A 26,728-nucleotide genomic window follows, 5' to 3' on the forward strand; every position below is an offset into this window, starting at 1 on the left:
TCGCTCTCTCTCTCTACCTCTCTCTCTATATATCTACCTCTCTCTCTCTCTCTCTCTCTCTCTCTCTCTCTCTCTCTATCTACCGCTCTCTCTTTCTCTATCTACCTCTCTCTCTCCCTTTCTCTCTCTCTCTCTACCTCTCTCTCTATATACCTCTCTCTCTCTATCTACCTCTCTCTCTCCCTTTCTCTCTCTCTCTCTACCTCTCTCTCTATATACCTCTCTCTCTCTATCTACCTCTCTCTCTATCTCTCTATATCTACCTCTCTCTCTAAATACCTCTCTCTCTCTCTCTCTCTCTGTCTCTCTCTCTGTCTCTCTCTCTGTCTCTCTCTACCTCTCTGTCTCTCTCTCTACCTCTCTCTCTACCTCTCTCTCTCTATCTACCTATCTCTTTCTCTATCTCTCTCTCTCTATCTACCTCTCTCTCTATCTCTCTCGCTCTCTCTCTCTCTATCTACCTCTCTAACTACCTCTCTCTCTATCTAACTACCTCTCTCTCTCTCTCTCTACCTCTCTCTCTCTATCTACCTCTCTCTCTACCTCTCTCTCTCTACCTCTCTCTCTCTCTACCGCTCTCTCTACCTCTCTCTACCTCTCTCTCTACCTCTCTCTCTATATCTACCTCTCTCTCTATATCTACCTCTCTCTCTCTCTCTACCTCTCTCTCTCTCTACCTCTCTCTCTCTCTACCTCTCTCTCTCTACCTCTCTCTCTTTATCTACCTCTCTCTCTTTATCTACCTCTCTCTCTCTATCTACCTCTCTCTCTCTACCTCTCTCTCTCTCTCTCTCTCTACCTCTCTCTCTCTCTCTACCCCTCTCTCTCTCTACCTCTCTCTCTCTCTCTACCTCTCTCTCTCTACCTCTCTCTCTCTAGCTCTCTCTCTCTTTATCTACCTCTCTCTCTCTCTGCCTCTCTCTCTCTTTATCTACCTCTCTCTATCTACCTCTCTATCTACCTCTCTATCTACCCCTCTCTCTCTCTCTCTCTCTCTCTCCATCATTCTCCCTCCCGGGGCATAATAATGAGCTTAGTTTGAGTAGATCTCTTTCCTTGGTAGAAAAACTAATGCATAAATCCACCCTCACACGTACTCAGTTTTTTTTTAATGGATATGTTCACCTTGTGACTCTGCTCTATCCTCCCCAGTCACTTACAGTCACAGTAAGTCACTGGAAATGGTCCACAATGGTATTGAATTGAGTTATTGACTCCCTGTACTGATTCTGAGGGTTTTATCACCAGGAAGTATCATCTAGATTCAGCTGCGGGATGATTATTTCGTGAGCAGATGGTCAGTGGTCCGAAACACCATTACAAATAATTTGTAGACTGCAGACACTCTGCAAGAAGCCCAAACATATATATATATATATATATATATATATATATAATATTACAATAAAACATAATCATTTCAAACTTTGATTACTTTTCTATTACGATCATATATCTCTCTATTATACGTGGGAATATTTGGGAACAGATTTCCAAAATTAAAATGACTTGGAGCTGATTTCCTGACAAGGATTTTCCTCAACAATTGAAAATTCAATAAAAACATTTATAAAAGTGTATAATCCACAACTAAATCCACATAAAGAAGAAATACAATTCTGTCAGAAAATTTAGGAGGCCTAATGAAATGGGCTGCCAGATGAGGGAACCCTGCTTCGTTACCTACTGTATGTAGTGAACTCATTCTGACCGTAGCTCTATGTGGATCTAGTAGTGGACTATAAAGGGAATACGGTTCCATTTGGGATGTAGAGGGATGAAGAGGGGTAGAGGGATGAAGAGGGGTAGAGGCATGGAATGATGGAGGAACAGAGGGGAAGAGGGGTAGAGGGGTGAAGAGGGGTAGAGGGAGGTATGGATGATGGGATGGAGGGATAGAGGGGTAGAGGGATAGAGGGGTAGAGGGATGAAATGACGGAGGAACGGAGGGATAGAGGGATAGAGGGGTAGAGGTAGGTATGGATGATGGGATGGAGGGATAGAGGGGTAGAGGGGTAGAGTGGTAGAGGTAGGTATGGATGATGGGATGGAGGGATAGAGGGGTAGAGGGGTAGAGTGGTAGAGGTAGGTATGGATGATGGGATGGAGGGATAGAGGGGTAGAGGGGTAGAGTGGTAGAGGTAGGTATGGATGATGGGATGGAGGGATAGAGGGGTAGGTATGGAATGGATGATGGGATGGAGGGGTAGAGGGGTAGAGGGGTAGAGTGGTAGAGGTAGGTATGGATGATGGGATGGAGGGATAGAGGGGTAGGTATGGAATGGATGATGGGATGGAGGGGTAGAGGGGTAGAGGGGTAGAGTGGTAGAGGGAGGTATGGATGATGGGATGGAGGGATAGAGGGTTAGAGGGGTAGAGGAATGGAGGGATAGAGGGGTAGGTATGGTATGGATGATGGGATGGAGGGATAGAGGGGTAGGTATGGAATGGATGATGGGATGGAGGGGTAGAGGGTTAGAGGGATAGAGGGGTAGAGGGATGAAATGACGGAGGAACGGAGGGATAGAGGGATAGAGGGGTAGAGGGAGGTATGGATGGAGGATTAGAGGGGTAGAGGGAGGTATGGATGATGGGATGGAGGGATAGAGGGGTAGAGGGGTTAGAGGGAGGTATGGATGATGGGATGGAGGGATAGAGGGGTAGAGGGAGGTATGGATGATGGGATGGAGGGATAGAGGGGTAGAGGGAGGTATGGATGATGGGATGGAGGGATAGAGGGGTAGAGGGAGGTATGGATGATGGGATGGAGGGATAGAGGGGTAGAGGGATAGAGGGGTAGAGGTAGGTATGGATGATGGGATGGAGGGATAGAGGGGTAGAGGGAGGTATGGATGATGGGATGGAGGGAGGTATGGATGGAGGGATAGAGGGGTAGAGGGGTAGAGGGAGGTATGGATGATGGGATGGAGGGAGGTATGGATGGAGGGATAGAGGGGTAGAGGGAGGTATGTATGGAGGGATGGAGGGATAGAGGGGTAGAGGGAGGTATGGATGGAGGGATGGAGGGGTAGAGGGAGGTATAGATGGAGGGGTAGAGGAAGGTATGGATGATGTGATGAGGGATGACCGAGAGAGGGGTTAAAAAGTAATAGACCGAATTACATATTTATGGAACCACTCAACCCTCTCATATTTTTTGTTCTGTTATTTTGTTCACCGCATTCTGACGTTGTCTGTCCTGTTGCCTAGGTGATAAAGCTGACCTTTGAGGACTTTGACCTGGAGCGTGGTTACGACACGTTGACGGTTGGAGATGGAGCCGTGGTCGGAGACCAGAAGACCGTCTTTCACGTGTGAGTTCCTTCAGTCTCTCAGCCACCTCTGCTAGTTGTCTTATTCATTTCTTTTCTCACATTTTTTCACGAGTTCTTGTGAGTTCACCCGCCCGTGCTCTGTTCCTCCCTCGATTTGTCTCGCTTTCCACCCACCTCTCTCTCTCTCTTTCACTCGATTTCTCTCTCTCTCTCTTTCCTCCCCCACTCACCCTCTCTCTCTCTCTCTCCCCTCTTTCCTCTCCCTCTCATCCACCCACTCCCTCTCTCTCTCTCTCTCTCTCTCTCTCTCTCTCTCTCTCTCTCTCTCTCGTTTTCTCTCTCTCTGTCTCTCTCTCTCTCCTCTTTCCTCTCCCTCTCATCCACCCACTCCCTCTCTCTCTCTCTCTCTCTCAATTCCATGAAACTCTCTCTCTTGCCATCTATATCTTACCTTCCCTCTTTCTCTATCCCTCCTTACCCCCACACTCCCTCCATCATCCCTCTTTTTCTCTCCGTCCCTCTATTTCTGCCCATTTCATCACGTCTAGGGGAAGTAGTGTATGAAAGATAGATCCACTGCCACGTTGACAATCACTGCTCCCCTCAATGTTAAAACAAGATCACGGCCGTTCTCTGTGCCGCATCGCGTTGCATATTGATGCGTCCTAATGGAGTTTGCTGCACCAGATGCTCAGTAACGTTTCACTTAGATGTTGCTATTAATTGTGCTGAAAATGTATGGCCTTAATAAAGTTTTATAGATCAATTTGTACGTGGTGCTGCTTTTGGTGGTTGTGGGGGGGGGGGGGGGGGGAGGCGGGACAGAGGGTAGGAGAGAGGGAGGAGAGAGGGAAGAGAGGGGGGGAAAGTGGGAGGAGAGAGGGAGGAGAGGGGGAGAGAGGGAGGAGAGAGGGATGAGAGGGAGGTGCGAGGGAGAAGAGAATGGGGAGGGAGGAGGAAAGAGGGAGGAGAGAATGGGGAGGGAGGAGGAAAGAGGGAGGAGAGAATGGGGAGAGAGGGAGAGGGGGAGAGAGGGAGGAGAGAGGGGGAGAGAGGGGTAGCAAGGGAGGAGAAAGAGGGAGAGAAGGAGGAGAAAGAATGGGAGAGAGGGGGAGAGAGAGAGGACAAAGGGAGGGAGGAGAGAGTGGAGGGAGAAGGGGGAGAGGGAGGAGAGGGAGGAGAGGGAGGGGAGTGAGTAGAGAGGGGGGAAAGGGAGGAGAGATTGGGGAGTGTGGGAGGAGATGGAGGAGAGAGGGGAGAGGGGGAGCGGAGAGGGGGGTCTAAAGGGAGGAGAGAGGGGAAAGAGAGGGAGGAGAGTGAGGAGAGAGAGAGGGGGAGGAGAGAGATGGGGAGAGAGGGGGAAGAGAGAGGGGGGAGAGAGGGGGGGAGAGAGTGGGAGAGATAAGGGTGAGAGAAGGAGGCGAGATGGGGTAGAGAGGGAGGAGAGATGGGGAGAGAGGGAGAAGAGAGATGGGGAGAGAGGGAGAAGAGAGATGGGAGAGAGATGGGGGAGAGAGGGAGAAGAGAGATGGGGGAGAGGGAGGAAAGAGATGGGGGAGAAAGGGAGAAGAGAGATGGTGGAGAGAGGGAGGAGAGGGAGGGATGCCTTTGGATTAGGTATGCTCTCACACTCAAAAGTTACAGCTCAAACACACACAAATACAAACCCATCTCCACCCCTGTCCGCTGCAGCCTTTCAGGGACCACCACTCCAGACCTGGTGGTCAGCACCACACTCCCACAGGTACAGACACACTCACACATCTTCCCCTGTCTCCTGCAGCCTATCAGGGACCACCACTCCAGACCTGGTGGTCAGCACCAGTCATCAGATGTGGCTCAACTTCAAGACTGACGACACCAGTGGTTCTCTGGGCTTCAAGGTGTCTTATGAAGGTGAGTTCTCTCCCGATCTGATGGTTTGGGGGGGGTTTTTCAGGTATGAAATATACTTTGCCCCATCTTTATCTTTCACTCTACTTCTCATCTTCACAGACTGTGACAAGTGTGTGTGTGTGTGTGTGTGTGTGTGTGTGTGTGTGTGTGTGTGTGTGTGGTGTGTGTGTGTGTGTGTGTGTGTGTGTGTGTGTGTGTGTGTGTGTGTGTGTGTGTGTGTGTACATTTACATTTTAGTCATTTAGCAGACACTCTTATCCAGAGCGACTTACAGTAGAGAATGCATACATTTCCCATACTGGTTCCAGTGTGTGTGTGTGTGTTTGTGTGTGTATACTGTGTGTATGTGTGTTGGTGTGTGTGTGTGTGTGTGTATACTGTGTGTACACTGTGTGTGTGTGTGGGGGGGTGTGTGTCTGTGTGTGTGTGTGTATACTGTGTGTGTGTGTGTGTGTGTGTACTGTGTGTGTAAACTGTTGGTGTGTGTGTGTGTATACTGTGTGTGTGTATACTGTGTGTGTGTGTGTGTGTGTGTGTGTGTGTGTGTGTGTGTGTGTATACTGTGGGTGTGTTTGTGTGTGTAGACTTTATGTGTGCCTGTTCAAGGCAAATACATGATTTTCCTGTATTTATAGTAATTTCTTAGAGGCTGGAATAACAATGAATGTATTTTGTATTATGATAATGTGCTTTTATCTGGTACTTCCTGTATATAGCTCAATGTTTATCTGGTACTTCCTGTGTTTAACTCCACATTGATCTTGTACTTCCTGTATATAGCTCCACATTGATCTGTCACGGTACTTCCTGTATATAGCTCCACATTGATCTTGTACTTCCTGTATATAGCTCCACAATTATATGGTACTTCCTGTATATAGCGCTACATTGATCTGGTACTTCCTGTATATAGCTCCACAGAGATCTGGTACTTCCTGTATATAGCTCCACATTGATCTGGTACTGGTACTTCCTGTATATAGCTCCACAGAGATCTGGTACTTCCTGTATATAGCTCCACATTGATCTGGTACTGGTACTTCCTGTATATAGCTCCACATTGATCTGGCACTTCCTGTATGTAGCTCCACATTGATCTGGTACTTCCTGTATGTAGCTTCACATTGATCTGGTACTTCCTGTATATAGCTCCACATTGATCTGGTACTTCCTGTATTTAGCTCCACATTGATCTGGTACTTCCTGTATATAGCTCCACATTGATCTGGTACTTCCTGTATATAGCTCCACATTGATCTGGTACTTCCTGTATGTAGCTCAACATTGATCTGGTACTGGTACTCTCTGTGTATACTGTAGCTCCAAATTGATGACTCATTGATGACCCTGACTCACCTATTGCTGCTCTTTTGACCCTATGATCACTCGGCTACAGAGCTGATGCCCCCTGGACTGTTTTGTTTACCTGCGCCAGCCTCGAACTCATGTCCTGTATGTACCTAACTGACCCGCTATGCCCATTCATCGCCATTTACCCGTTGTTGTCTTTGCTCTCCTGATCAACACATGGGATTTCTTTATGTTCTTATTGTTCTATTTCACTGTAGAGCCCTCAGTCCTGCTCAACATGCCTTAGAAAGCTCTTTCGTCCCACCCCACACACATGCAAAGACCTCACCTGTGTTAACTCATGCCTCCAGAGACGAAACCTCTCTCATCGTCACCCAACGTGTACGTTCACCTCCACTGTACTCACATCCTACCATACCTTTGTCTGTACATTATGCATTGAATCTATTCTACCGTGCCCAGAAATCTGCTCCTTTAACTCTCTGTTCCGATCTCACTAGACGACCAGTTCTTATAGCCTTTAGCCGTACCCTTATCCTACTCCTCCTCTGTTCCTCTGGTGATGTAGAGGTTAACCCAGACCCTGTAGCCCCCAGTACTACACCTATTCCACAGGCGCTCTCATTTGTTGACTTCTGTAAACGTAAAAGCCTTGGTTTCATGCATGTTAACCTCAGAAGCCTCCTCCCTAAATTTGTTTTATTCACTGCTTTAGCACACTCCGCCAACCCTGATGTTCTAGCCGTGTCTGAATCCTGGTTTAGGAAGGTCACCAAAAATTCTGGAATCTCCATCCCCAACTACAGCATGGGTGGAGTTGCAATCTACTGCAGAGATAGCCTGCAGAGTTCTGTCATGCTATCCAGGTCTGTGCCCAAACAGTTCGAACTTCTACTTCTACTTTTAAAAATCCACCTTTCCAGAAATAAGTCTCTCACTGTTGCCACTTGTTATAGACCCCCCCTCAGCCCCCAGCTGTGCCCTGGACACCATATGTGAATTAATCGCTCCCCATTTTTCTTCAGAGTTTGCACTGTTAGGTGACCTAAACTGGGATATGCTTAACACACCGGCCATCCTACAATCTAAGCTAGATGCCCTTAATCTCACACAAATTATCATGGAACCTACCAGGTACAATCCTAAATCCGTAAACACGGCACCCTCATAGGTATCATCCTGACCAACCTGCCCTATAAATACACCTCTACTGTCTTCAACCAGGATCTCAGCGATCACTGCCTCATTGCCTGCGTCCGTAATGGGTCCGCGGTCAAACGAACATGTCTCGTAAGTGTAAAACGCACCCTAAAACACTCCAGCGATCAGGCCTTTCTAATCAACCTGGCCAGGGGTTTCCTGGAAGGATATTGACCTCATCCCTTCAGTAGAGGATGCCTGGTTATTTTTTTAAATGCTTTCCTCACCATCTTAAATAAGCATGCCCCATTCAAAAAATGTAGAATTAAGAACAGATATAGCCCTTGGTTCACTCCAGACCTGACTGCCCTTGACCAGCACAAAACATCCTGTGGCGTCAGCATTAGCATCGAATATCCCCCGCGATATGCAACTTTTCAGGGAAGTTAGGAACAGTAAGCATTTTTCTACGGCTGGCCATGCTTTCCACCTGACTACCCCAACAGTGGTCAACAGCACTGCAGCCCCACAGGAACTTGCCCAAGTATCCCCCATTTTTCCTTCACCCAAATACAGATAGCTGATGTTCTGAAAGAGCTGCAAAATCTGGACCCCTACAAATCAGCCGGGCTAGACAATCTGGACCCTCTCTTTCTAAAATTATTAGCCGCAATTGTTGCAACCCCTATTACTAGCCTGTTCAACCTCTCTTTCGTATCGTCTGAGATCCCTAAAGATTGGAAAGCTGCCGCGGTCATCCCCCTCTTCAAAGGGGTGATACCCTAGACCCAAACTTTTATAGACCTATATCCATCTTACCCTGCCTTTCTAAAGTCTTCGAAAGCCAAGTGAACAAACAGATCACCGACCATTTCGAATCCCACCGTACCTTCTCCGCTATGCAATCTGGTTTCTGAGCTGGTCACGGGTGCACCTCAGCCACGCTCAAGGTCCTAAACGATATCATAACCGCCATCAATAAAAGACAATACTGTGCAGCCGTCTTCATCGATCTGGCCAAGGCTTTCGACTGTCAATCACCGCATTCTTATCGGCAGACTCAACAGCCTTGGTTTCTCAAATGACTGCCTTGCCTTGTTCAACAACTTCTTCTCAGACAGAGTTCAGTCTTTCAAATCGGAGGGCCTGTTGTCCGTGCTTCTGGCAGTATCAATGGGGGTGCCACTGTGTTCAATTCTCGGGCCGACTCTTTTCTCTCTATACATCAATGATGTCGCTCTTGCTGCTGGTGATTCTCTGATCCACCTCTACGCAGACGACACCATTCTGTATACTTCTGGCCCTTCTTTGGACACTGTGTTAACTAACCTCCAGATGAGCTTCAATTCCATACAACTCTCCTTCCGTGGCCTCCAACTGCTCTTAAATGCAAGTAAAACGAAATGCATTATCTTCAACCGATCGATGCCCGCACCTGCCCGCCCGTCCAGCATCACTACTCTGGATGGTTCTGACTTAGAATATGTGGACAACTACAAATACCTAGGTGTCTGGTTAGACTGTAAGCTCTCCTTCCAGACTCACATAAAATCTCCAATCCAAAATGAAATCTAGAATTGGCTTCCTATTTTGCAACAAAGCATCTTTCACTCATGCTGCCAAACATACCCTCGTAAAATTGACTATCCTACCGATCCTTGACTTCGCCGATGTCATTTACGAAATAGCCTCCAATACTCTACTCAGCAAATTGGATGTAGTCTATCACAGTGCCATCCATTTGGTCACCAATGCCCCATATACTACCCACCACTGCGATCTGTATGCGGGGGATGGTAGTCTACCTCATCAGTAATAGTGTGATGTGGGGGATGGTAGTCTACCTCATCAGTAATAAGGTGAGGTGGGGGATGGTAGTCTACCTCAGCAGTAATAAGGTGAGGCGGGGGATGGTAGTCTACCTCATCAGAAATAAGGTGAGGCGGGGGATGGTAGTCTACCTCAGCAGTATCAAGGTGAGGCGGGGGAGTTAATGGAAATCCAATTAGTGTCTCTCCCAGGGCCAGAGAGAGGTTTCTTAACACCCACAATGCAATGCTCTCTCTGGGCTTGGTTGGCTAGGTAGCAAGCTAGAAAACGTAGCTACACACAGTAATACCATTGTAAATATCAGCATTTCTTGTAGCTAGCTCTTTAAAATCAGTTCAACAAACTGCAATATCAATTTAGTAGTCTCTCACCGAGTTCAACTTGTTGTTCGTCCCGGAGCGAGTGCAGAGTATGTTGCTATAGCAACAATGGCCCTTTCCCCACATTTTGCACAGGGCCCATTGCGAGATGATACTTGAAGGAGGAACTGAGTTGAATAATTTGGTACACTGTTTAGTTTGAGCACATTTTAATAAGCAAAAAAATATATACTTAGTCATGCCTATATAAATGGATGAACGTGTTCTAGACTAGTATGCCTTACCATCTATTGGCTGATTCAGTGATCTGGAGTGCAGGTCATTGTTTTAAAAAAAAACGTTACGAAATGTGATAGTGTTTAATCTAATCCTACACCATTACATGATTTTTTTACAAACGGACCACATAGAAGTTAAATCATGTTTATTTAAACCGCTGTAAGAACATAGGATTTCACCAAATTGACAGGAGTTTCATGACTTGTAATTTCTGGGAGTAGATTATAACCCGTCGGGTTGTTTTTGTCGTAACCGTGACCCTATCCCAAAATTAAAGGTCCAACGTAGCTGTTTTCATCTCAATATACAGCAAACAATATCTGGGTAACAATTAAGTACCTTGCACTGTACAAAATTATTCAGTGGGTAATTGAAATTGACTCAACCAACATACTGTTGAAGTCGGAAGTGTACATACACTTAGGTTAGAGTCATAAAACTCGTTTTTCAACCACTCCACAAATGTCTTGTTAACAAGCTATAGTTTTGGCAAGTCGGTTAGAACATTTACTTTGTTGATGACACAAGTAATTTTTCCAACAATTGTTTACAGGCAGATTATTTCACTTATAATTCACTGTATCACAATTCCAGTGGGTCAGAAATTTACATACACTAAGTTGGCTGTGCCTTTAAACAGCTTGGAAAATTCCAGAAAATTATGTCTTTGCTTTAGAAGCTTCTGATAGGCTAATTGACATCCTTTGAGTCAATTAGAGGTGTACCTGTGGATGTATTTCAAGGCCTACCTTCAAACTCAGTGCCTCTTTGCTTGACATCATGGGAAAATCAAAAGATATCAGCCATGACCTCAGAAAAGAAATTGTAGACCTCCACAAGTCTGCTTCATCCGTGGGAGCAATTTCCAAACGCCTGAAGGTACCACGTTCATTTGTACAAACAACAGTATAAACACCATGGGACCACGCAGCCGTCATACCGCTCAGGAAGGAGACGCATTCTGTCTGCTAGAGATGAACGTACTTTGGTGCAAAAAGTGCAAATCAATCCCAGAACAACAGCAAATGACCTTGTGAAGATGCTGGAGGAAACAGGTACAAAAGTATCTATATCCACAGTAAAACGAGTCCTATATCAACATAACCTGAAAAGCCGCTCAGCAAGGAAGAAGCCACGGCTCCAAAACCGCCATAAAAAAGCCAGACTACGGTTTGGAGCACGGGGGTGACAGCATCTTGTTGTGAATAGTAATAATAATAGTACTAATAATTATAATATGAATAATGATTATAATACTATTATGAGTAATAATAATAATAATAATAATAATAATAATAGTAATAATAATTGTCATGTCCTGACCAGTAAGGGGTAATTTTGTTATTGTAGTATGGTCAGGACGTGGCAGGGGTGTTTGATTTATGTGTCTTGGGTTTTTGGGTAATGTTCCATGTTGTATATTTCTATGTTTGAATGTCTATTTAGTCTATTTCTATGTACAGGTTTTGGGTTTGGCCTTCAATTGGAAGCAGCTGTTCTTCGTTGCTTCTAATTGGAGGCCATATTTAAGTAGGGTTTTTTTTGTCACTGTGTTTGTGGGTAGTTGTTCCGTGTATAGCTGTGTAGCCTTACAGGATTGGTTTTCGTCGTTGTTTGTTATTTTTGTTAAGTGTTCACGTTTATCCAAATAAAAAAGGAAGATGAGCACAATACCCGCTGCGCCTTGGTCCACTTTTTATGACGCACCTGACATTAATAATAGTAGTAGTACTAATAATTATAATATGAATAAAGATAATAATAATATTATGAGTAATAATATTAATATGTATAGTAATAATAATAATAATAATAATAATTAGGAGTAATAATAATAATAACAGTAATAATAACAGTAATAATATGTATAATTATAATAATAGTAATAATAATAATAATAATCATAATATGTATAGTAATAATAATATGAAGTAGTAGTGTAGTAGTAATAATAATAATAATAACAGTAATAATATGTATAATTATAATAATAGTAATAATAATAATATAATATAATGATATAGTAATAATAATATAATATTAATAATAATAATATGTAAAATAATAATAATAATAATATGTATAGTAATAATAATATGAAGTAGTAGTAGTAGTAATAATAATAATATGTATAGTAATAATAATATGTATAGTAGTAATAATAATAATAATAATATGTAAAATAATAATAATAATAATATGTATAGTAATAATAATATGAAGTAGTAGTAGTAGTAGTAATAATAATAATATGTATAGTAATAATAATATGTATAGTAGTAATAATAATAATAATCATAATATGTATAGTAATAATAATATGTATAGTAGTAATAATAATAGTAGTATTAATAATAATAATAATATTATTAATTATAATATGTGTAATAATAATAATTACAGTAATAATAATAATAATAATAATAATAATAATTACAGTAATAATAAATCCAATATGAATAATTATAATAGTAATAATATTATGAATAATAATAATAATAATAATAATAGTAATAATAATAATTACTATTATTATAATATTAATAATGTGAATATAAATAAAACATGTATAATAATAATAATGAGAATAATAATAATATTATTATTATTATTACTATTATTATTATTAAGGAGAATAATATGAATAATAATAATATTAATAAATTATATTAATAATAATAACCATCATCATAATTGTAATAATAATAATAATAATAATAATAATAATAATAGTAAGATTAATAATAATAACCTGGATGTTAATAGGAATAATATTAATATGAATATAAAAATGAATACAAAAAAATAAAAATAAAATAGATAATAATAAAATGAATAATATCAATATTAATGTGAACAATTATAATAATATGAATATTAATATAATAATGAATATTAAAAAAATAAAAAATAAAAAATAAAAAAAATAATATGAATATGAATAATAATAATAGTACATTTGATTTTCTCAAGACACCCAAAGTCACTTTACGTGCACAAGAAATCAGAAAGATAAAAAGCACCAGAATCACATTAAAACCCTCCTGCTGTGTTCTGGGTGATTTGGACCGATTTACAAGTTCTCTCTCTGAAAAATGTAGTTCATTTAATCTGATTTGTAATAAGGTTTCATGACTTTGTCCACACAGGGCATCTGAACACACAAAATACATGTTGATGATTTTCATTATATTTTGGGTGTTTAATTTAACTTTTGTACACCTGTGGTGTTCCCGGGTCAAAAATGACTGGTCATTAGAAATGAATGGGTGAGACTACAATTAGTGTATAAAATTGAGTTCAGGCACATGCCCATTCATCAGATGGACACACTTCCTCTCCCTGACCCCCACATGCATGTATGTTTGAGGACACACACAGACACACTCACACACACACACACACACACACACACACACACACACACACACACACACACACACACACACACACACACACACACACCTCACTCCCCTTCTTGGCTTCCATAGCAACCCCCACGGGAACCTTTCCCCAATAGAATCTTTCCCCCCACGGGAACCACACCTGTTGGCATTCTCACAAACAATCACAACATTGTTTCAATGATATATAGACCTTTTCTCGCAGCTCTGGTATATAAAGCTTTTTTGAGGCCTTGTTCACAATTCATTCTGTGGCAGCACAATGACCAAATGATATACTGTATGTGAGGCTCTTGATCATATCTTTGATCATGACACTGGTGAGGAGGAGAGAGTCCTTGTTAACCTTTGACTCAAAGTCGTCTGCGATAAATAGCACAGTATGTTTCATCGGAGTATTTGTTATAGTCAAAATAATCCATACATTATGCTTTTTTTTTAACTCAGTAACGAGTTGTATGAGCTCAGGTCAATGAGGCCTACAGGCCATAAATAGCAAATAGAAGTTCTAAACCTGTTCAGAAGAACTTAAGTTGACAAAAATATCCAACACAACATTAGGTGATAATATATGTATTATTATGGATTTATAATCAGCTACAATGGGGCGGCCATTTTGGACCAGGAACACAGAATGAATTAACATGAAACGAACACAACAAGAGGGTTACAGAATTCCTATATTTAGAAATCCATAGGTGGGCATAAAAGCATAACAGTGAGCTCCATATGTAATGGACATGATGAGTCCCTTAGGATGCTAATCTCCACATCGTAGACTCTAAATATGTGTTAATAAAATTATAGTCATTAAGTCAGCCATGGATTTATCTCACAGTCTCAGATCCCCTGGTGTGTTTTAAAAGCTCATTAGAGTCTACCATCCTTCCATGGATGGATGGATGGGCTAATTTGTCCCGTCTGCTTCCTGTTCCGATGTTCCGTTACAGATTCCTCACCGGGAGTTCTCCGGATTCCATCTGCAGCACCCCTGGAAAACCAGGAAAGGGAAGAGTGAGGCATGCATAAATCAGTGGATGATGAAAGGAATGAAGGGTGTTTGTGGTGTGTGTGTGTGTGTGTGTGTGGTGTGTGTGTGTGTGTGTGTGTGTGTGTGTGTGTGTGTGTGTGTGTGTGTGTGTGTGTGTGTGTGTGTGTGAAAGTGCACGTCAGCTCCTCATCGCAGGCAGTGTTTATCACACAGCGAAGGGAGGAGTGCACCTGCAGAGAGAGAGAGAGAGAGAGAGAGAGAGAGACAGGAAGAGAGAGCGAGAGAGACACGGAGAGAGATACAGAGAGAGAAAGAGAGAGAGAGATGCAGAGGGAAAGACAGATACAGAGAGAAGGAGAGAGAGTGTGTGTTCTGACTATGTGGGTTCTGACTGTGTTCAGACTGGGTTCTGACAACGGAGAAGGAAAAGGAAGGTAGAGAAAAAGATGAAGATAGATAGATATGGACAGAATAGGAGGAGAGATGACAGGTGAAGTAATAATTGGAAAGGAGGGAGAGATGTACAAGGATGAAGGAGAAAGGGGGAAAGAGAGAAGAGAGATACTTAAAGAGTAAAACAGGAGGGTTTATCTTGTCTAACTTGCCATACCTGTGATGTAATCCTTGTTAGAACCTAGAGCACAGAGAATCTCTCCTCTCTCTCCCTCTCTCCCTCCTCTCCCTCCTCTCTCCCTCTCTCTCCCTCTCTCTCCCCTCTCTCCTCCCCTCTCTCCCCCTCTCTCCCTCTCTCCCTCTCCCTCTCTCCCTCTCTCTCCCTCTCTCCCCTCTCTCTCCCTCTCTCCCTCCTCTCTCCTCTCTCCCTCTCTCCTCTCTCTCTCTCCTCTCTCCCTCCCTCCCTCCATGGGAAACATGATAACACTACCAAAGCAAGTGGAGTAGTGAATAAACAAAAGTGAAATAAACAATTACCAATAAACATTACACCCACAGACAACCTAAATCTATTCTTCCATGTTAACCAAATCTAACTCTATTCTACCATGTTAGCCAACCAAACTCTACTCTACCATGTTAGCCAAGCTAACTCTACCATGTTAGCCAACCAAACTCTACTCTACCATGTTAGCCAACCAAACTCTACTCTACCATGTTAGCCAAGCTAACTCTATTCTACCATGTTAGCCAACCTAACTCTATTCTACCATGTTAGCCAACCTAACTCTATTCTACCATGTTAGCCAAGCTATCTCTATTCTACCATGTTAGCCAAGCTAACTCTATTCTACCATGTTAGCCAACCTAACTCTATTCTACCATGTTAGCCAAGCTAACTCTATTCTACCATGTTAGCCAACCTAACTCTATTCTACCATGTTAGCCAACCTAACTCTATTCTACCATGTTAGCCAACCTAACGCTACCATGTTAGCCAAGCTAACTCTATTCTACCATGTTAGCCAAGCTAACTCTATTCTACCATGTTAGCCAAGCTAACTCTACTCTACCATGTTAGCCAAGCTAACTCTACTCTACCATGTTAGCCAACCTAACTCTATTCTACCATGTTAGCCAAGCTAACTCTATTCTACCATGTTAGCCAAGCTAACTCTACTCTACCATGTTAGCCAAGCTAACTCTATTCTACCATGTTAGCCAACCAAACTCTACTCTACCATGTTAGCCAAGCTAACTCTACTCTACCCTAACCATCAAGGAGTTACATGGTATCAGGGGACTTGCATCACAAAGGCATACAGTCTGTGTTGGGTTTGTATTCCAAACTCAGATTCCCCAAAATGTCAACACTCATCTTTTTTTTAAATTCTAGGCAAGTCAGTTAAGAACAAATTCTTATTTTCAATGATGGCCTAGGAACAGTAGGTTAACTGCCTTTTTCAGGGGAAGAACGACAGATTTTTACCTCGTCAGCCCACGGATTCGATCTTGCAACCTTTTGGTTAATAGTCCAATGCTCTAACCACTAGGCTACCTGCCTTGTGCAAGAAAATTGTTTAGTTTGATTGCAAAAAAAAGACAACACTGAACCATTGATACCGTTGATTTTTGTCAAATATTTTGTGAGAAGCATCGTCTTTGACCTTTGACCTCATTGGTGTTAGTATCTGATCTGTCTATCTGTGGTTTCTGAGATGTGAAACACTTCTCCAGGCGTTGCAAGATATTATAATCTGTGCTCTGTGTGTTTGCAAAACAGATTACAGTCTAGTCTAATAAAGATGAAATGTTTCCATTTTTGTCATTTAGCAGACACTCTTATCCAGAGCGACTGCATACATTTCATAATTTTTTTCCCCCCATACTGGTCCCCCGTGGGAATCGAACCCACAACCCTGGCGTTGCAAAGACCATGCTCTACCAACTGAGCCACATGGGACCACGGGAAATGTTGAAAGTTTACCTGGAAAGCCACCATTTGATTTTAGGCAACTATCTTACCTGTCTATCTGTTCATCTCTTCCCTTCAGAAATTGACCAGGGCAGCTGTGGCGACCCAGGGATACCGGCCTACGGCAAGCGGGAGGGGACAGGTTTCCGCCACGGGGACAGGCTACACTTTGACTGTCTTCCTGCCTTTGAGTTGGTGGGGAAGAAGAACATCACCTGCCAGAAGAACAACCAGTGGTCAGCCAAGAAACCCAGCTGTGTCTGTAAGCAGTGACATGTCTCCTATACAACACATAATCTTTGCTAGCCCAGCTGTGTCTGTAAGCAGTGATACGTCTCCTATACAACACATCATCTTTGCTAGCCCAGCTGTGTCTGTAAGCAGTAAAATATGTCTCCTATACAACACATAATGTTTGCTAGCACAGCTGTGTCTGTGAGCAGTGACATGTCTCCTATACAACACATAATCTTTGCTAGCCCAGCCGTGTCTGTAAGCAGTAAAATATGTCTCCTATACAACACATGTTTGCTAGCACAGCTGTGTCTGTAAGCAGTAAAATATGTCTCCTATACAACACATGTTTGCTAGCACAGCTGTGTCTGTGAGCAGTGACATGTCTCCTATACAAAACATAATCTTTGCTAGCCCAGCCGTGTCTGTAAGCAGTAAAATATGTCTCCTATACAACACATGTTTGCTAGCACAGCTGTGTCTGTAAGCAGTAAAATATGTCTCCTATACAACACATGTTTGCTAGCACAGCTGTGTCTGTGAGCAGTGACATGTCTCCTATACAAAACATAATCTTTGCTAGCCCAGCCGTGTCTGTAAGCAGTAAAATATGTCTCCTATACAACACATATTCTTTGCTAGCCCAGCTGTGTCTGTAAGCAGTGACATGTCTCCTATACAACACATAATCTTTGCTAGCACAGCTGTCTGTGAGTTATACGTCTCCTTTGCTTACCTAACTCACAGTTGACTTAGCGGCGGCATGCTTTTAGCATCACATATCCAACCCCAAATCCTTGCTATGCTCGCAACTTACTGCTATAGTAATGGCATGCTAATAGTGTTGTTTTTGTCTTCCACATTATCTTATAATAATGGAGCCCCTAACCCGTTGTCTGTCTGTCTGTCTGTCTGTCTGTCTGTCTGTCTGTCTGTCTGTCTGTCTGTCTGTCTGTCCAATTCAAAGGGCTTTATTTTCATGGGAAACATATGTTCTCTCTCTCTGTCTTCCACCCTTCTGTTTTCAAATTTTTTTTGTTTTAATTAGTTAATAAGCCCTCATATTGTATCCAAATCCACAGCCTCTGCTCAGTAAAGCAGGGGGATAATCTGGCCGCTTACACACAGTCACGCTGTGGCACACACACACACACACACACACACACACACACACACACACACACACACACACACACACACACACACACACACACACACACACACACACACACACAATTAATCAATGTGCTGACTATAAGCTGTGTGTGTGTGTGTGTGTGTGTGTGTGTGTGTGTGTGTGTGTGTGTGTGTGTGTGTGTGTGTGTGTGTGTGTGTGTGTGTGTGTGTGTGTGTGTGTGTGTGTGTGTGTGTGTGTGTGTGTGTGCCACAGTGTGACTGTGTGTGCTACCATTGCCATGAAAGATGAATAGTTCACTTCAGGTTCAGATTCAAGATAGTAAGAAAGGGATCTGTTCAGAGTCAGCCCAGGCTTGTATTGAACAGACAGGCAACCAGATGGAGATATCTCCCTTCACAGTGAAACATGCAGAGTCTGGCAACCAGATGGACATATCTCCCTACACAGTGAAACATACAGAGTCTGGCAACCAGATGGAGATATCTCCCTACACAGTGAAACAGGCAGAGTCTGGCAACCAGATGGCGATATCTCCCTACACAGTGAAACAGGCAGAATCTGGCAACCAGATGGAGATATCTCCCTACACAGTGAAACAGGCAGAGTCTGGCAACCAGATGGAGATATCTCCCTTCACAGTGAAACAGGCAGAGTCTGGCAACCAGATGGAGATATCTCCCTTCACAGTGAAACAGGCGGAGTCTGGCAACCAGATGGAGATATCTCCCTTCACAGTGAAACAGGCGGAGTCTGGCAACCAGATGGACATATCTCCCTACACAGTGAAACATGCAGAGTCTGGCAACCAGATGGACATATCTCCCTACACAGTGAAACATGCAGAGTCTGGCAACCAGATGGACATATCTCCCTTCACAGTGAAACAGGCAGAGTCTGGCAACCAGATGGACATATCTCCCTACACAGTGAAACATGCAGAGTCTGGCAACCAGATGACATATCTCCCTTCACAGTGAAATAGGCAGAGTCTGGCAACCAGATGGAGATATCTCCCTTCACAGTGAAACAGGCAGAGTCTGGCAACCAGATGGCGATATCTCCCTACACAGTGAAACAGGCAGAGTCTGGCAACCAGATGGCGATATCTCCCTACACAGTGAAACAGGCAGAGTCTGGCAACCAGATGGAGATATCTCCCTTCACAGTGAATCAGGCAGAGTCTGGCAACCAGATGGACATATCTCCCTACACAGTGAAACAGGCAGAGTCTGGCAACCAGATGGACATATCTCCCTTCACAGTGAAACAGGCAGAGTCTGGCAACCAGATGGAGATATCTCCCTTCACAGTGAAACAGGCAGAGTCTGGCAACCAGATGGACATATCTCGCTACACAGTGAAACAGGCAGAGTCTGGCAACTAGATGGACATATCTCCCTTCACAGTGAAACAGGCAGTGTCTGGCAACCCTCTCTTTACTGGACTAATTTAGTTTATCTAATCTTTTTGTTGTTGTTAAATAAATGTTTATCCTAAATCTATTTATTTGCAGAAGCATTGCAGATGAGTGTGAATATGTCTCTTTCGTCACATTTAACAGATGGAACCATTGGTTTTAGAGGAGCTGTACTGGAGTCGTAGCTAATGCAATCATATCAACTCAACGTTTATGTAATTATAGATGCAAAAAAAAATCGCTCTGCCATTTCCTGGTGGCAACATTTTTTGGGGGAATCGTTAGCATAAGTTCAGTCGATGTGACAAAACAAGTGTGGAGAATCATTGAACCATCAGCAAAAATATTGTATTTTTAGGGGTCGGAAGCTGGTGTACCAAACCGAAAGTATAAGACGTAGAAATTAAACTTAAGAACGGCTAGCATAGAAATAGTGCATATATAGAACAGCTCTGCCGCTTCTTGGACTTCCTGTCAAGTCATATCTAGAACTTTTTTTGGGTGGTGACTTTATTGCAGCTTTAAAGTGCATTAAAATTCAAATATAACTTGCTTATATCTAACTCTTTCTTTCCCTCCCCTCCCCCATCCTAACTGCCATTATCAAAATCACTTTAATAACTCTACCTACATGTACATATTACCTCAACTAACCGGTGCCCCCGCACATTGACTCTGTATCGGTACCCCCCTGTATATAGCCTCCATATTGACTCTGTATCGGTACCCCCTGTATGTAGCCTCCACATTGACTCTGTATCGGTACCCCCCTGTATATAGCCTCCACATTGACTCTGTACCGTAACACCCTGTATATAGCCTCCACATTGACTCTGTACCGGTACCCCCTGTATATAGTCTCCACATTGACTCTGTATCGGTGCCCCCTGTATATAGCCTCCACATTGACTCTGTACCGGTACCCCCTGTATATAGCCTCCACATTGACTCTGTATCGGTAGCCCCCTGTATATAGCCTCCACATTGACTCTGTATCGGTACCCCCTGTATATAGCCTCCACATTGACTCTGTACCGGTACCCCCTGTATATAGCCTCCACATTGACTCTGTACCGTAACACCCTGTATATAGCCTCCACATTGACTCTCTACCGGTACCCCTGTATATAGCCTCCACATTGACTCTGTACCGTAACACCCTGTATATAGCCTCCACATTGACTCTGTACCGTAACACCCTGTATATAGCCTCCACATTGACTCTGTACCGGTACCCCTGTATATAGCCTCCACATTGACTCTGTACCGGTACCCCCTGTATATAGCCTCCACATTGACTCTGTACCGTAACACCCTGTATATAGCCTCCACATTGACTCTGTACCGTAACACCCTGTATATAGCCTCCACATTGACTCTGTACCGGTACACCCTGTATATAGCCTCCACATTGACTCTGTACCGTAATACCCTGTATATAGCCTCCACATTGACTCTGTACCGGTACCCCCTGTATATAGCCTCCACATTGTTATTTAACTGCTGCTCTTTAATTACTTGTTACTTTTATTTCTTATTTCTTATCCGTATTTTTTTAAACTGCATTGTTGGTTAGGGGCTCATAAGTAAGCATTTCACTGTAAGGTCTACACCTGTGACTAATACAATTTGGTTTGATCTAACTCTCTCTCTCTCTCTCTCTTTAACTCCCCTCCCTATCTCCCGATCCCCGCTCTCCCTTTCTCCAGTCTCGTGCTTCTTCAACTTCACAACTCCCTCTGGGGTGCTGCTGTCCCCAAACTACCCCCAGGAATATGGAAACAATATGCACTGTGTGTGGCTCATCATCACCAAGCCAGAGAGTAGGATTAACCTGGCCTTCAATGACCTCAGCATGGAGAAACAGTTTGACTTCCTCAGCGTCAAAGACGGTGGCAAGGTATGGTTTGTTTCAATCGATCGATCAGTCAATTAATCATTCGGAGCAGCAGGTAGCCTGGTGGTTAGAGCGTTGGGCCAGTAACCGAAAGGTTGCAAGATTGAATCCCTGAGCTGACAAGGTAAAAATCTGTCGTTCTGCCCCTGAACAAGGCAGTTTAACCCACTGTTCCTAGGCTGTCATTGAAAATAAGAACTTGTTCTTAACTGACTTGCCTAGTTAAATAAAGGTAAAAAATAAATTCATTCAATCAAATGTTTGATTTGTGTTATTATTTCATATTTTCACTCGTATTTAATCTTCTTTCTCTCTCTCTCTACCCCTCTCTCTCTCTCTACCCCTCTCTCTCTCTCTACCCCTCTCTCTCTCTACCCCTCTCTCTCTCTACCCCTCTCTCTCTCTCTACCCCTCTCTCTCTCTCTCTACCCCTCTCTCTCTCTACCCCTCTCTCTCTCTACCCCTCTCTCTCTCTACCCCTCTCTCTCTCTCTACCCCTCTCTCTCTCTCTACCCCTCTCTCTCTCTCTACCCCTCTCTCTCTCTACCCCTCTCTCTCTCTCTCTCTACCCCTCTCTCTCTCTCTACCCCTCTCTCTCTCTCTCTACCCCTCTCTCTCTCTACCTCTCTCTCTACCCCTCTACCTCTCTCTCTACCCCTCTACCTCTCTCTCTACCCCTCTACCTCTCTCTCTACCCCTCTCTCTCTACCCCTCTCTCTCTCTCTACCCCTCTCTCTCTCTCTCTACCCCTCTCTCTCTCTACCCCTCTCTCTCTACCCCTCTCTCTCTACCCCTCTCTCTCTACCCCTCTCTCTCTCTACCCCTCTCTCTCTACCCCTCTCTCTCTCTACCCCTCTCTCTCTACCCCTCTCTCTCTACCCCTCTCTCTCTACCCCCCTCTCTCTCTCTACCCCTCTCTCTCTCTCTCTACCCCAGGCTGAGTCTCCCATCCTGGGTACGTTCTCTGGTGACGTGCTGCCAGCTCCCATCACCACCAGTGCCCACGTGGCACGCCTCGAGTTCCTGACTGACCACACCTACACAGAACGAGGGTTCAACATCACCTTCACCAGTGAGTGGAAGGGGGGGGTCTATGTTTGATGGGGAGGGGTGGTGGTGGGGGGGGGGTCTATGTGTGATGGGGAGGGGTGGTGGGGGGGTCTATGTGTGATGGGGAGGGGTGGTGGGGGGGGGGGGTCTATGTGTGATGGGGAGGGGTGGTGGGGGGGGTCTATGTGTGATGGGGAGGGGTGGTGGTGGGGGGGTCTATGTGTGATGGGGAGGGGTGGTGGGGGGGGTCTATGTGTGATGGGGAGGGGTGGTGGTGGGGGGGTCTATGTGTGATGGGGAGGGGTGGTGGGGGGTCTATGTGTGATGGGGAGGGGTGGTGGGGGGGTCTATGTGTGATGGGGAGGGGTGGTGGGGGGGGAGCGAGGGAGGGATGATACTTCTGTGAGTTATTTATAGTTTAAACAGCACCACCATGTCTTTCAGTGAAGTACTTTATGTCTAAGATTTGTCATAGAGCTCTTAGAGCTGTGTTCGAATACTCGTAGTAACCGCACTATTTGTGACGTGAATTGAGTACACAGTATGCTTATTGGTCATAGTGTCGATATAGTTAGCATGCCAAAAGTTACCGGATTTCGTACTAAATTCACCAAAATATGAAGTATACATGCAGAGGACACTATTTCTGTGGTTTAGGGACCATAATGCAATTCTTCAGGAAATGGGCGTGGCTTCACATCATTTTCAGTTTTGAAGAAAATGGCGGAAAATATGCAGCCGATGTCCGACGAGAGCGGATAGAAATTCATTGCTTTAACTAATTATGACAAATGTTAGGAAAATGTTGAGCAATGTAATAAAGTAACAACTTTTTAAGTATGTTACCTTACACGTTATGTTGGCTGACAATTTGTTAGCTACGCTGTCCTTACGAACAACATAGCATATCATTGCAGTATGTTGCTAGCTAGCTACCTAATGTTAGTTGGCTACTTACACATCAAACTTGCCAGTATATTAACTATAGGCTAACTAACTACCCAACGTTTATTGACTTGATAATTCCCGTCATACTAATAGTTGTTGTGCGTTCTCTTTGGACATTCTGGTGCTTTCGTAAATTCGCTCAGGCTATCTACTCCGATTTCAGAGCACTCTCTTCTGAGTGTACCAGAGTGCAGAATAATGAATTTACGAGCGCTCAACACATGTTGAATATGGCCTTCGTCAGTAAACGTTGGCCAAAAAGTGTAGTCAGAGTGGTCTCATTTGTATCTTGAAGTAGCTAGCAAGCTAGCCAACATTAGCATGGGTGCTTGACTGCCGTTGTAAGGTCAGAACGCTCAAATTAACCCTACTCCTCGGCCCGAGCGTCCAGTCTACGCTCTGAATTTACAAACAGACAATCTGAGAACGCTCTGAATTTACAAACGCTTTTGATTGATTGAATTTAAGAACACACCCGTAGTTGTAAAATGTCTAACTGGTAATTTGTTATGCTAACTAGCTAGCTAGCAAGAGGTTGCATAGCAACAGCATCAACTTCCGGGTAGACAGGCGAAGAGCTAGTACTCTCATCTGAAAGGATTTATTTACAGTATACTAAAATGAACTAACAGTATTATAGTATGTAGTATACACATTAATAAGTATGTCGTATACAGTATGTGAGTATGGTTATTCAAACACAGCTCTCGTATTTGTATGTCCGCATTTGTGTGTGTGTGTGTGTGTGCGAGCGTGCGTGCGTGCGTAGAACTGTGCATCGGTCTCTTTCTCTCTGTGTGTGTGTGTGTGTGTGTGTGTGTGTGTGTGTGTGTGTGTGTGTGTGTGTGTGTGTGTGTGTGTGTGTGTGTGTGTGTGTGTGTGTGTGTGTGTGTGTGTGTGTGTGTGTGTGTGTGTGTGTGCGTGTGACTGTGCATCAGTCTCTTCATGTGAGTGTGACTTGTTAACGAGATAGCACTATGAATCCTCTATGTCAGATGCTCTGTTTGTCTCTCAGACTGTTGATCTTCTTCTTCCCAACGGCACCCTTCCTTCAGTCTCCTCCTCGTCTGCTCTTTCCATTCCCTTTCAACAGAGCTAGACCTGGGATATAAAATCTAGACAAAACCTGCATTTTCTAAACTCAGACATAGACCCATCCTCATTAAATTGTCTTCCCACAGACATTACTGGCTACGCTCCGTTCTGTTCTCAGCTGCTCTAATATAGACTTAGAGTTGGGTATTGTTGGGTATTGTTGGTATTGTGGGTATTGTGGGTATTGTGGGGTATTGTGGGTATTGTGGGGTATTGTGGGGTATTGTGGGGTATTGTGGGGTATTGTGGGGTATTGTGGGGTATTGTGTGATATTGTGGGTATTGTGGGGTATTGTGGGGTATTGTGGGGTATTGTGGGGTATTGTTGGGTATTGTGTGATATTGTGGGTATTGTTGGGTATTGTGGGGTATTGTGGGGTATTGTTGGTATTGTTGGGTATTGTGGGGTATTGTGGGGTATTGTGGGTATTGTTGGGTATTGTGTGATATTGTTGGTATTGTGGGGTATTGTGGGTATTGTGGGGTATTGTGGGGTATTGTGGGGTATTGTTGGGTATTGTTGGGTATTGTGGGGTATTGTGGGGTATTGTTGGGTATTGTTGGTATTGTTGGGTATTGTGGGTATTGTTGGGTATTGTGGGGTATTGTGTGATATTATGGGTATTGTTGGGTATTGTTGGGTATTGTGGGGTATTGTTGGGTATTGTTGGTATTGTTGGGTATTGTTGGTATTGTTGGGTATTGTGGGTATTGTTGGGTATTGTTGGTATTGTTGGGTATTGTGGGTATTGTTGGGTATTGTGGGGTATTGTGTGATATTATGGGTATTGTTGGGTATTGTTGGGTATTGTGGGGTATTGTGGGGTATTGTTGGGTATTGTTGGTATTGTTGGGTATTGTTGGGTATTGTTGGGTATTGTGGGGTATTGTGGGTATTGTGTGATATTGTGGGTATTGTTGGGTATTGTTGGGTATTGTGGGGTATTGTGGGTATTGTTGGGTATTGTGTGATATTGTGGGTATTGTTGGTATTGTGGGGTATTGTGGGTATTGTGGGGTATTGTGGGGTATTGTTGGGTATTGTTGGGTATTGTGGGGTATTGTGGGGTATTGTGGGTATTGTTGGGTATTGTGGGGTATTGTTGGGTATTGTTGGTATTGGGGGTATTGTTGGTATTGTTGGTATTGTGGGGTATTGTTGGTATTGTTGGTATTGTTGGGTATTGTGTGGTATTGTGGGTATTGTTGGGTATTGTGGGGTATTGTGGGGTATTGTGGGTATTGTTGGTATTGTGGGTATTGTTGGGTATTGTGGGTATTGTGGGGTATTGTGGGTATTGTGGGTATTGTTGGGTATTGTGGGGTATTGTTGGGTATTGTGTGGTATTGTGGGTATTGTTGGGTATTGTGGGGTATTGTGGGGTATTGTGGGTATTGTTGGTATTGTGGGTATTGTTGGGTATTGTGGGTATTGTGGGGTATTGTGGGTATTGTGGGTATTGTTGGGTATTGTGGGGTATTGTTGGGTATTGTGTGATATTGTGGGGTATTGTGTGATATTGTTGGGTATTGTGGGGTATTGTGGGTATTGTTGGGTATTGTGGGGTATTGTGGGTATTGTGGGTATTGTGGGGTATTGTGGGGTATTGTGGGGTATTGTGTGATATTGTTGGGTATTGTGGGGTATTGTGGGTATTGTGGGGTATTGTGGGTATTGTGGGTATTGTGGGGTATTGTGGGTATTGTGGGTATTGTGGGGTATTGTGGGGTATTGTTGGGTATTGTGTGATATTGTGGGGTATTGTGGGTATTGTGGGGTATTGTGGGGTATTGTGGGGTATTGTGGGGTCTTGTAGGTATGGTTGGTATTGTTGGTATTGTGGGTATTGTTGGGTATTGTGGGTATTGCGGGGTATTGCGGGGTATTGTGGGTATTGTTGGGTATTGTGGGGTATTGTTGGGTATTGTGGGTATTGTTGGGTATTGTTGAGCATTGAGTGGAGTGGGTAGCTGTGAAATGGTCCTGGGTCTAGTATTAAGACCATGTAAAATAAATACAGGTGTGATTTAGTTGAATATAATTGATCTCCTCAAGACAGTTGTAAATAACACCAAACGGACTGTTGCATTGGCATACCGTTGTTTGCAACTTGTAAGTAGACAATTCATACCTT

General features: G+C 43.6%; 1 protein-coding gene across 1 annotated transcript in view; it reads left to right on the top strand.

Annotated features, from left to right (window-relative positions):
- The window catches only part of csmd2 (CUB and Sushi multiple domains 2), an 854,766-nt gene that overhangs the window by 422,822 nt on the left and 405,216 nt on the right, over positions 1–26,728 (top strand). The window contains 5 exon segments of the mRNA XM_082961372.1: positions 3,211–3,314; positions 5,059–5,171; positions 16,894–17,076; positions 21,313–21,503; positions 22,437–22,572. Coding sequence (XP_082817498.1) covers positions 3,211–3,314; positions 5,059–5,171; positions 16,894–17,076; positions 21,313–21,503; positions 22,437–22,572 — 727 coding nt within the window.

The sequence above is a fragment of the Salmo salar genome, chromosome 14, assembly GCF_965601325.2.
Source record: "Salmo salar chromosome 14, fSalSal1, whole genome shotgun sequence".
Taxonomy (NCBI): domain Eukaryota; kingdom Metazoa; phylum Chordata; class Actinopteri; order Salmoniformes; family Salmonidae; genus Salmo; species Salmo salar.